Raw genomic sequence first — 12,251 nt, forward strand, 5'->3', positions numbered from 1 at the left:
CTTTCTTCTGGCTAATCCATCTGATTAATAAAATATCTCGTTCCAGTAGCACATGCGTGGGCCTTCTAAGAGATGTTCTGAACATAAGACTCCAGTGTTTTGTGGGAATATCTTGATTCATGCACAGAGCAAACAATGAGTCGCTGCAGTGAACCAGGCATTGTGTAGATGCAAAGGTTATGGGGACAAATGGCCCTGTTACCGGGAGTGGTTATTATTCCAGTTTTTTACAGAAGAAAACCACAAGGGAGCGACCAGAACACTGGCTGTAGGATGCTAGAGCGCTTCCCTCCCTGCTTCCAATGAGCTGTCGGTGGAGTTTCGGGAATCTTGGTCTGTCAGTTTGTGTTTCTAACATTCTCAAGTGGTCACTCTGCCTGCCGTCTGGCTCTGCCCAGGGCATTCTGGAGAGAGGACTGGTGGGAACCAGGGCCCAACCTCAATTTTAGGGGGAGTAAGCAGGTCCCTTCTAGAAAAGGAAACATGCAAGGTGTCTTCCTTGTCAGTTTCAGCCTCTGACATTTCTTGGTGCTGGGTTTCGCCTCTTCTCCAGCAACCATCCCAATAACTTAGTCTCTGTGACAATATTCTGGAAGAGTCTGTCATAACGATAGCAGGGCTGGGGATTAGCAGTTGGCTGACCCTACTTGTCACTCTTGTCTTAAGCGAACCAAAGGGTTACTATGTATGTGCTAAGTCTCTCCTGACACAGTTCAGAAACAAGGTTTGCTGTTTGTTTAGGGACCTGGGTTCATTAAGTCTCCACCTTCTCCTGAAGACAGGGAACTGCAAGGCCTCTCCTAGTGGCCAGTTACTAGGAGGTGATGACCTCCCAGAGGGCCTGAGGTCAGGGTGAAATTTGAGGCTGCTCAATTGGTCCCATGCACCTTAGAGATGCACTGGGTCTGCCTACGGTAAGGGCTTATCAGGGGACTTCCCAGCCTTTTGCAGGAGAACAAGTAGATGTAGCCCTCAACTAAAACTGAATCTGTAGCTGTGCCCTCCCCTCAGGGGGCCTGGTCCACAGAGCATCTAAGTCGGACTGGAAGCAGGAACCACGGGAAGCTGCCATTGACTTAGAGTCCCAGAAGCTAGGTACCACTGCATGTGAGTGTAGTCACTAAGTCACCTGGCACCATGAACCATGAACAAGTCTGTCAAGGCCTGGCTTCCTTAAGACCCGGGAGAACCTCCAGCTTGCGGGGTGGGAGTGGGTATGGCTACACATTAGTTTAAGTGCAAGCACTCACAGGTGCAGGACACATGGCCTCTTCATCCCAGTTGCTGCTCGCCCTTCTACTAGGGCTGCCAAGACCCAGGGACCCATCAGATCCAGCACCACACACTGGCTTAGCCAGCGGAGGGCTTCACCCTTCGCTTCTGCGTTTCTAGAACCCAACGGACAGGAAACCTGGGCTCCTGTTGCTGCGGGTGCCTCCGGCTGGGCGGTCCTGGCAGGAAGTCAGCTTGATCCTTTCCCCTCCTTCCTTCTTCATTTATCCGTGTTCAAGAAAGCGCTCCTCCAGGCTGAGTGTTGGAAGGCCACGGACTCCCTGACTGGGGTTAGCTCCCAGTTCCACTGTTTGGTAAATGCTGCGCTAGGGGGAGCTGGAAGAACACCCACGGCAGAGGCGGGTCCCAGGAAGGCTTCCCGTGAGGTAAATCGATGGAAATAAACTTGCACTTCTGGACCCTGCTTCGACGTAGTTGTGAAGAATCGGGAATTTGTTGGGATTCTTTTTATTTTTTTGGCTTGAGTTTCAATAATCCTGGAGGTGTGTGGGCGACTCGAGTCTCACAATCTTTAGGGGAGGTGTATGTTGAAAGGCCAGAGAGTGACATGGAAGAGAAATGAGGCCTCTGGAAGATTCCCCGAGTCAGACTGGCTATGTAACTTGACTTTTTAGCTACAGCTGTCTTGGTAATTATTGTTCTGGGATTAAAGACATGGGCCACCATGGTCAGCACATTATCCATTTAAAGATGGGGTGCTGTATCAGCGAAATGGGTATCCCTAGGGATTAAGTGGTGGTGCCAGGTGATGAGCCCTGAACCAACTGCTGCCTCTGGCCCTCGGCTATCTCGGGTGCACAGCAGGCTGGAGTTCCTAGATGTGCCTGCACTCCAGTAGCTGGGGGCTACCCCGGACCAAGCAACTGCATTCCAGGTCCTGCCCACCAGTCACTGGGGCAGGCCTAGGCAGCCTTATAGCTGCAGTGGACCCTGCACAACACAAAGGAACTTAGTGTCAGCCTTTGATCTTTGAAATCATGCAAAATAAACAAGTAATCATGAGCTGAGTTTAATTGCTTCCTGGCTCCTTGGAGCAGTTGGGTCACTCTAAGTCTCCTCTCCCGGGAGAAGCTGAGATGAAGTTAACCATTTTACACCCCTCTCCTCTCTACAGGAGGTTGCCGCCCAGCAACCAGATACTGAAAACTAAGCGGCTTGTCTATTCATTCTCTGTACCCAACAGCCAAGTCAAGTGGTAACACTGGTGGACTTGTGGGTACCATCTTATGAACACCAGGCAGCCTTGCACCTGGCTTCTACCGTCTCTGTAGGGTATGACTGCAGGTCTTTGCTGCTTAGCCAACACAGCGTAAAGAATGGTGCAGCCTCAGCACTATGGGAAGCTCTTGCGGATCTCACCGGGTAGGGCAGGACTGCGGCAAATCAGCGATACTCTCAGTCCCTGGCCACCTGCTCCACACAAGGATCTGTGCCTAGGTCATAAGAAAACTGTGAGCACCAGGTTCTCGCTAGGTTTAAGCAGCACATTGGGCATCTACTTGCTCAGTTACATCACGCTGGGACAGGAAACTACCATTATGAGGGAGGATGTTGCTTAAGAGTAGAAGACAGCCTGGCAGTAGTGGCACACACTTTAACCCCAGCACTCCGGAGGCAGAGCACGTGGACCTCTAAATTTGAGGTTAGCCTGGTCTACAGATCGAGTTCCAGGACAGCCTGGGTTACACAGAGAACCCCTATCTCAAAGACCAAAACTAAAACCAAACAAAGAGCTGAGGGCAGCCCTTTGATTCTGTGAATGCAGAACCTTAAGTGGGATGGAAATAAAGTTCTCGTGGCGCACGCCTTTAATCCCAGCACTCGGGAGGCAGGGGCAGGCGGATCTCTGTGAGTTCGAGGCCAGCCTGGTCTACAAGAGCTAGTTCCAGGACGGGCTCCAAAGCTACAGAGAAACCCTGTCTCGAAAAACAAAACAAAACACAAAAAGGAGTTCTCTGGGACTTCTACACAGGACTTTAAGGGTACCACTTGGGATGCAAATTTTGTACTAAACCTGATCCCTTGTTAAAATGCCATCATTTATTTAGAAATATCTTTAGTTTGAGTGACAAGTCAGGACTTCACAGAAAAATAAAGACTTTCTCTGCCCCTGCCAGAAATCAGACACCAGTTCCACAGACAGCATGACCTAGGCATCTGCTCACTGTTACTTCCCAGAGCTGAGGAAAATGTAGACAACAGCTTTGGGTGCTACATCCTTCAACACTGAAGCGAAGTTGGGGTGGTGGACGGGCTGCTGATGCTATCCAACAGCAGAAGAAGACTGACCCAGCGGGAAGCCTGGCTGCTCAGAGGTCCCCCACCTCGGCTGAGCCTGCAGGGGGATGCTCAGTGTTGTTGACTGGAAATCACCAGACAGGTGGGTCAGTTGCCAGGTTACCTTTCAATCTTCTCTGGTGGGCTTTTCTCCCCGCCCTGTGCTCTGGCATCTCAGAACGAGGGTTTCGGCAGCTGCAGGCGGGTTGTGGCAAAGGGGCTACAGTGTGTGGCAGTTTTAATAAAAATTTTATTACACAGTCATAATGTCATTGACACTTGTCCAAATCCAAATGATACTAGATACAGATCTACACGTGGGCCAGGATGACTCCACAGAGTATATGGATTCTATGGTTGTATGTCCTTTAAATAAGAAGAAAAAGTCCAAGTCTGACATGACAGGAGAGACCCCGCTAGAGTGCAGGTGGAGGTCAGGTCTGCGATCCCACATTTACACCACGGTCTGTAAGAGCGTCAGCCGATGGACTCTTCAAGTACGTATGATTGCAAGGAATCCATCGCGATCCTCTACCCAGCTCTGTGCCACAGCTACACCAGCTGGGGCACAGCCACATGGCTGATTCTACAGTCACACTTCTTCAAAACCATCTGCTGCTGCTTTTTAAAGAAGTAAAAATGTAAACTAAGATAAAGCAACACCGAGGCTTTACTCAACCATTAGAACTATTAAGTTCATTTTTACTTAAATACTAAATACCATGATTTCCCATCATCTCTTCCTTATGCAGGAGCTGAGTGAAGCAGAGCAGAGCTCAGTCCTCACTGTGTGGATCGCAGCTCTCAGCTGTCTCTTTAGCCTAGGCTGGAGGGTATCATCAGCTGTACTTTGTTCTGAAAAGATTTGTTAAATGCCACTTTTATTTACAGTTGGAGCTTTACACCTGAGAATGATTATCAAGCAGTCAGTTTATCTCTTTCCAAACATTTCATAATGACATACACACCTCTTTGCTGGCTTCACCCTAGCTGCACAATATATATATATATATGCTTACCACACATATATGCACACACACAGACACACACGGGCACGCACGCACCAATGCACATGCTGATAGCATTTGAAACCTACATCTTTTGTGTTTGCTCTCCACATTCATGTTGAATTATTTCTTTAAAAAAACAAAACAAAACAAAACAAAGTGTTATTCTTGCCAGACATCAAATTGAGTCAACTAGGAAAAGACAGGTAGGTACACTGGGAGGGGACGGGACACAATATGGTCAATCAAGAAGTTACGGCTGTGCCTGTGAAATGCGCAAGACTCTTTGGCTAACCTCCCTGGGACCTGCCATGAGCTTCTTGCCCACCTACCTGGACAGAGCCTATGGGGCAAAGGGGCTAGATGGGTGTTTCCTGTGGGGTAGGGCAGTTCTGGGGAAGAGGGGAGAAGTTACACAGCTACAGCAGTCAGGCCTGTTTAGTAAGAATCACATTTAATCAGTTTCTTTCTTGCAGTTTCAGATGCTCAAGTACAGCTCAAAAGAAAAAAAAAAAATCTGAAACAGCTATAGACCCATGACAGACTGATACAAAGAGTACTGCATTTTAAAAAATGATAAAAAATCCACATACACGCACCCACACACACCGCACCCACACACACATACTCTCAAATTAGACCCCTCCCTCCCCATAAATGTACATTTTTTTTTTGGAAACTAAACTGTTTTCGAAAACCCCTCTTCCATGGGCACAGGAAGAAGGGAAAGATGAACAGAGGAAAGAGGATGGCAGACGCTCAGTCCCCACTCTCTCTGCAGGGGTTAGGTGCCATGTTCAAGGGTCAGGCCCAAGGCAGTCTGAAGAGGACATGGAAATGCTGCCACTGTTGCCACCAGGGGCTCTACAAGAACCCCAGCTCCACGGTAATACTGAATGTGCAGAGTGGCCAAACTGTGCTAGTTAAAAACCAAAAGCCGGTGGGGAGGGCAAACACAAATCTAAAGATGGGGAACATATCCACCTTGGGTGGGGCGAGGGGGGAGGGCTGATGGGAGATGGTGCAGACAAGGGCGGTCTATACAGCAAATGGTTTATATTACAATGACTGGCAGTTTAGAGTCTCTTCCCAGTTCCACTGCTGCTCCAGCCCAAAGAGGGCAAACCAGAGGAAAAGAGGAAAGTCAGACCCTGATGGGGCATGCAGGGTTGGAAGCAGCAGGCTGGGAGTGCTCAAATAAGCCCCCGTCGTTTTTTGTAGTCTTCTAAGTTCAGAGATCTCCTTGGAGCTCCATCCTTGGCTGGTGGGGCCTTAGAGGTGATGGCCAAAGCTTTGGACTCTGGGAAAGAACAAATTGGCAAACTAAGGATACAGACCTTCTGATCTTGGCCTCCCTCTTTCAGGTAGCCTTGTTGTCTGGAACCTGCTCTCCCAAGAAGGACCTGTGGCATATCTGACCTTGGCTCTATGGATCATGGAAAGCAGGCACCTCCTTTTCTTCCCCATAGTCAAGACTTCAAGCTGAGAGACCCACAAATCTATCTGGCCCTCAGTAACCCTTCCAAGTCCCAACACACACACACACACACCTGAGCTCGGAACCTGCAAGTCAATCTTCACATCAAAATCATGGACTTTGAACAAGTCTTCTGAGAGGTCACTGGCTGACTTAGAATTCAAATCTTTATCCTTTCCCTGACCCTGCAATGAGAAAAGGAAACATTTATGTTATAAAACATATATGCAAACAGAGAGGCTAGAAGGCTGCCTTGCCTCAGGGGTTAAGAGCACTTTCAGAGGACCTGGACTGAGTGCCCAGCACCCACATCAAAGGTCACACCCATACATAATTCCAGTTCCAGGGGATCAGATGCCTTCTTCTGACCTCTATGGACACCAGGCACATCATGTGATAGACATACATAAATAGAGGCAAAACATTCATACACATAAAATAAATAAAATATAAATAGATTTAGAGAAACAGCAGTCAATGATGGTCAACGCTCTTGCTCAAGATCATATATATGCTTTTTATAATAAGCTCTCCCATAGGGGCTGGAGAGATGGCTCAGCGGTTAAGAGCATTGCCTGCTCTTCCAAAGGTACTGAGTTCAATTCCCAGCAACCACATGGTGGCTCACAACCATCTGTAATGAGGTCTGGTGCCCTCTTCTAGCCTGCAGGCACACACAGAACATTGTATACATAATAAATAAATATTAAAAAAAAGTTCTCCCATCTTTTTTAATGTACACACATGTGTAACACACATGTGGACAATGAACTTGTGTGCGATCTTCAGAAATGCTATTTTCTCCTTCAGACAGGATCCTCCCATTGGCCTTGAGCTCACCAATTAGACTAGGCCAGTGCCCAGCAGGCCCAGGAATCCCCTCTGCCTCCTCGGCACGGTGATGACAGATGTAAGCCACTGTTAGGCATTTTTACATAGGTTCTGGGATCGAACTCAAGTCTTCACGCTTTTGTACCAACAAGGCCATCTCACTAGCTCCCCCCTTGATATTTTTTTTCTTGAAAACCAAAACAAACCAAACTATATATATATTCACATATCTACATATTTTACTTTCTTTTTTTTTTTAAATATTTATTTATTTATTATGTATACAATATTCTGTCTGTGTGTATGTCTGCAGGCCAGAAGAGGGCACCAGACCTCATTCCAGATGGTTGTGAGCCACCATGTGGTTGCTGGGAATTGAAGTCAGGACCTTTGGAAGAGCAGGCAATGCTCTTAACCACTGAGCCATCTCTCCAGCCCCCCATATTTTACTTTCTGTGTGGCACTGGTGAATGGAACCCAGTCCCTTGAGCTTGCCAGGCACACCCTCTCCAACGTAGCTCTAGGGCTCCTTTCAGATTGTTTCTCTCAGGGAGACCAGGAGAGGCCATGAACAAAGGGCCTTCTCTTTTGGAGTCTTTCTAGGCTTCAACGTTCAAAGGAGAAGGCAGACTTGTCTGTGGCATATGAATGGAAAGGGTAGGCTTAAGACAATAGGCCCCCTTCTAACCCAAGATTCATGGCATTCATGAGGTTAGTCAGGAAACATCTGAAATTGAAAACTACTTGCTTCATTCTGATGCATCAGCTTCACCCCCGCAGGGAGGCATAAGGAACAGGAGCCACCCAGTTTCAGGAAATGCTGGTATGCTGCACTAGGCGAGCGCTCTGCCAGCTGAGCCATACCCCAGCTCCTATTTATTTCCTTTCTTTGAAACAGGGTCTCATGAATTTAGGCTGGCCTTCAAACTCTTCAACTCCTGATCAAGAACAAGGGTTCCTTCACCTCCTGAGTACTCAGATTACAGGCATGCGCCACACATCTGTAATCTCAGCACTTGGAAGAGGCAGAGGCAGAGGGTCTGCAAGCTCAGCCCAGCCAAGGCCACAGTAAGACTGCTTCAGAGAAAAGAAAAACAACTAAAGGAGCCTCTCCTGGGTTACCATTTCTGCCTTTGCTCTTACAAATGCCTGATCCTTACTTGCCCCTCGTTTCTTCTAATTATCCTATAAGATACACAAGACACACTGTTTTCTGTGAGAGAAAATGTGCTGCAGAGTCTAGGAGTCAGTGGCCTGGGCAGTCAAGGTCTCATTAAGCAGTGGTTTAGAATCGATCACAATTGAGTGCAGAGCCTTCATTCGTGCACAGCTGAAGAAAGAACTGCAAGCACAATGCACGGTCCTCCCTATACAAACATCAGGCTGATACAAGGCTAGGTGGTCTCTGAGGTCCTAGCCAGCAGCCCAGCCCCACAGCTTCTACTTGCCTTGCTCATTTCCTTTGGAGCATCTGGCAATACTCCTGAACCGTATTTTGCATTTAGCTGGGCCAAAATGGCAGCTTGAACAGCTGGGTCTCTAGACTAGGAGAGAAAATACATAGATTATTTTAAAGAGAACTTAACATTCCGAGCCCCACACCCAATTCTTTCCCCCTTACTCCATTAACATTGTAAGTACTAATGGGTATCCACCAGCAGCTCAGTCGTTTCCCTCAAGTCAGAAGCAGAAAAGCACAATGAAAACCTACAAAACAGCCTGTCCAGGCCCCCATGCTAGCCAACATGCACAGGCTGTGTACACCCCTGTGTCTGATAACCCAAAGTTCATAATGCTTCAATATCTAATAAAGGTATGATTAAATGCTACACAGGTGAAATATTCACACATTCAAAACAAATGTATTTCTTCTGTAGATCTGGGGCTTAGCCTCAAGATATCTTTATATATACTGCTAATAGTTCCAAGTTTAAATATGCCCAAGCTCTGAGATGATTTTAGTCCCACGCTTTATGGATCAGACTAACATCTGCTGTACTGAAAACTCACCCTGATACACAGGGTTAACTCCTAGGTTTTCACTACCTGTTTGTCCTATAGCAAGATAAAAAAGGAAAAATCCAGACCCAAGTTCAAGGCAAGCAAATCCGAGCTAGAAAAACATTATTTTTAACTTCTTTATTAATTTCCTAATGGAATTCATTTTATGTCCTAGAATCTAGGTCCCAACTAAAAACGTTCTCTTCAGGCACTCACATTGGACACGATGGTGGGCTTGCACTGCCGCCTCGTAAAGGGGTCCATCTGCTGGTTTTTCATGTTGTGACTTTCAGCCTAAAACAGAAAATATGCATTAGAGTTTCTCCCCCTCCTCTCATTTGTCCTAAGCTTACACATAAATAACATCTTTGCAAGGAACTAGGAAAAAATTCAAAAGCTGCCTGTCCTTTTCAGTGATAAAGCACTTGTCTAGCACACAAGGTTCAAGGCTGCACACTGCAGAGCAAGAACAAAAACAAAACAACCCCCAACAGAATAGATGCTGGAGCAACAACCAACCCCCAATAGAACAGGTACAGGAGCAAGAACCAAACCTGTCGCCAACAAAACAGATACAGGGATAACAACGCCCCCACCCCCCTCCAATAGATACATGCCCAAGAACAAAAACCTCTCCCTACAAAAAGAGATACAGGAGCAAGAACCAAACCTTCCCCAACAGAATAGATACCAGCACAAGAACCAAACATGCTCCAACAGAACAGATGCAGGAGCAACAATCAACCCCACTCACCCACCTAACAAAATAGACATAGAAGTAGGAACCAAATACCCCCCCTCACCCCAACAGAATAGATATGGGAGCAACAACCTCAAAGATAAAAACAAATGTAAGGGCAGAACAGGCCAGAAAACCGTACTTTGTATCATGTTAAAATGTTCTGAGCAGGTATGAAGCAGAGAGTGAACTTACGCTAAAAGTATATGTCATTTCAATAATTTAAATACACGCATGGATAATAAACAAAAATATAACATAAAATATACAAAAATTTTATTTTTGTTTAACCTAAATTATTTTCTTATCTGTGGGGAGACATATGCCTGCCATAATTGTATGTGTGGAGGTCAAAGGATAAGTTTGTAGAGTTGGTTTTCCCCTTCCACCTCTATGTGGATTCTAGGGCTTGAATCCAGGGCACCAAGCTTGCATGGCAAGCATTTTTATCTGCTAAGCCATCTCACTAGTCCTCATTTCATTCTTTTGAAACAGAGTCTTATATAATCCAGACTGGCCTTGGACAGTAATGCAGCTGAGGCTGGCCTTGAACTACTGACCCTCCTGGTGTTATCTCCCAAGTGCTGGTATTACAGGTGTGTGCCATCATGCTGGACCACCTACCATTTTACTAGAGTTTTTTAGTAATCCATGTGAAGTTTAAAACTCACCACTAGAGCCTTCTCAGACTCCACAATGTTCCACTCCCGATTCCGCTGGTTGATATAGCTACAAAGTAAGAGGGGTCAGTCAGTGGGCTGTGAGAGGGCTAGGGCAGCTTGGAACCTCAGCACCCCAGAAACCTGTGGGTTGTGTGAAGCACGGAACGGACAAGGCTACAGGCCGACCAAGGACAGGGTCCTTCCCAAAACAGGCGCACTGACACACCTGATAGCAGATATGTTCTTGGTCCGCTGGCGGTCCAGGGCTTCTGCCCGCTCCTCCAGCTCATTTAGCTGGTCTTGGATTTGTTTGGCTTTGTCCTGATCTCCCAGGTCCTCAGCCATAGCCTGTACACACAGAGACATGTGAGCTTTTGGCTGTTGTTAGCTCTCTAATTACATATTTCATACAGCCCAGGTAAGGCACGTCACATGATGAACCAATGACAAGAAAGGTGAAGAAATAGTAAAAAAAAGTACTTGACAAAGTCAAGGTGTGTCTTTTTTTACATTAGTTTCTGGGCTCTAGAAGCCCAGATAGTAATGATGCAACATTAATTAACCTTGGACTATCGTCTGCCCACATGGTTAAACTTCCATAACTAGGTCCATCCTATCTTGATGGATGGAATGGAAAACCACCTGTCATAGTGATGTTCATAGTAAAACAAAGCAAAGACATCAGAAATAAGGAAAATGGAAAGACAAGATCAACTGCACTTACAGGAAGGAAAGCTGCTGGGGGGAGGAATGCAGACCCAGCACAGAGCCCAGCACGTTCTCCCCATCCTGCTCACTGACTTGGCATCAGAGAATGGACACGAGTGTGACTTTTCATCTTAACAAGATAGGTCCTACCTTTTCCTTTAGCAGCTGAGTCTTCTTCATGGCATAGTTTGGTGGAGCTTTTCTGAACCTTTCTTTCTCTTTTACAATCTGTACCAGAGAGGAGACACCAGCAGTGAGGCATTCCTAAACTACATTTGGGAGGTAAGCTGCTATTTAAAGGGAAACTGCTAATCCTATATATAGCAGTATCACGCCCCAGAGGGTGAGCAAATTCATTCCAAGGAATACTGTCTGTTTCCAGGGTCACGGAGCTTCTTCTGGGACAGTATGAAGGAGCATGCATCAATATACAGCAGCAGCAGCAGCAGCACAAAGGCCTGGTATTGTAAGGCTAGCCACTGTCCAAGAGAACAGAGATCCAGGAATTTTACTGAAATGTTTTGGAGAAAGAAAAGTCTAGAAGAAAAAGCCCAGGAGAATACACATTCTCATAGACTTGAGTCTATGTGGTCTCACTGTAGATGAGAATGTACAGGGAAGGCCGGATGAAGCATAAATAACAAGATAGCAATATTAAGCATCCCTTTAATTAATTTCACATATCACAGAAAATGTCAAGACAAGCCTGACCTTCTCCAAAATGATTCTTAAAGAACCCAGGCCCTGGGATTCAGGTTTCTTACCTCCTCAATGTCCTGATCATTGAATTTATAATTGAGAGCATCTTTAATAGATAATTCCTTTTTATTGATTTCATCTAGAGTAGGCAATTGCATGCCAGCCGAAAACATCTGGACCAACATGTGATTTAAAAAAAAAAGTTGTCAATTAAGGGATTTAGGAAAGAACATGTCCACAAACAACTGCTGGCAGCCTAGCTACTTACCGCTTCTTTCCACTTCATGAATTCACTTTCCGTGAATTCCTGGTTTGACACAAACTCTAGGCGAAACACTCGTTGGTCACTGCCATGCCTACATAAAAGAGAGACAGCATCTCCAAGAATGTGCATGTTGATAACCAGATAAGCAACCCTACCAGACTGTGTATACTGCTTGTGTCTGTGGCTCTCTGAATTACCAAGGAGAGATAAAAGCTGTACCACTAAAACAACCAGACCTAACTACTAAGCCCAGGCACAACACCAACTCCCAGGGGTCGTTTCAATGGGTAGC

At 46.3% G+C, this 12,251-nt stretch overlaps 1 protein-coding gene across 1 annotated transcript in view; it reads right to left on the reverse strand.

Annotated features, from left to right (window-relative positions):
* Positions 1–3,803: 3,803 nt before the first annotated feature.
* Rtf1 (RTF1 homolog, Paf1/RNA polymerase II complex component) overlaps positions 3,804–12,251 on the reverse strand; it is a 57,441-nt gene continuing 48,993 nt past the window's right edge. Inside the window, exons 10-18 of the mRNA XM_050134109.1 lie at positions 11,963–12,050; positions 11,760–11,867; positions 11,146–11,223; positions 10,514–10,635; positions 10,297–10,354; positions 9,103–9,180; positions 8,334–8,429; positions 6,128–6,239; positions 3,804–5,877 (exon numbers count right to left, since the gene is read on the reverse strand). Of these exons, the coding sequence (XP_049990066.1) occupies positions 5,771–5,877; positions 6,128–6,239; positions 8,334–8,429; positions 9,103–9,180; positions 10,297–10,354; positions 10,514–10,635; positions 11,146–11,223; positions 11,760–11,867; positions 11,963–12,050 (847 nt within the window). The 3' untranslated portion in view covers positions 3,804–5,770. The remainder of the gene's footprint in view (positions 5,878–6,127; positions 6,240–8,333; positions 8,430–9,102; positions 9,181–10,296; positions 10,355–10,513; positions 10,636–11,145; positions 11,224–11,759; positions 11,868–11,962; positions 12,051–12,251) is intronic.

The sequence above is a fragment of the Alexandromys fortis genome, unplaced genomic scaffold (assembly GCF_014885135.2).
Source record: "Alexandromys fortis isolate MF-2015 unplaced genomic scaffold, M_Fortis_MF-2015_v1.1 scaffold_6, whole genome shotgun sequence".
Taxonomy (NCBI): domain Eukaryota; kingdom Metazoa; phylum Chordata; class Mammalia; order Rodentia; family Cricetidae; genus Alexandromys; species Alexandromys fortis.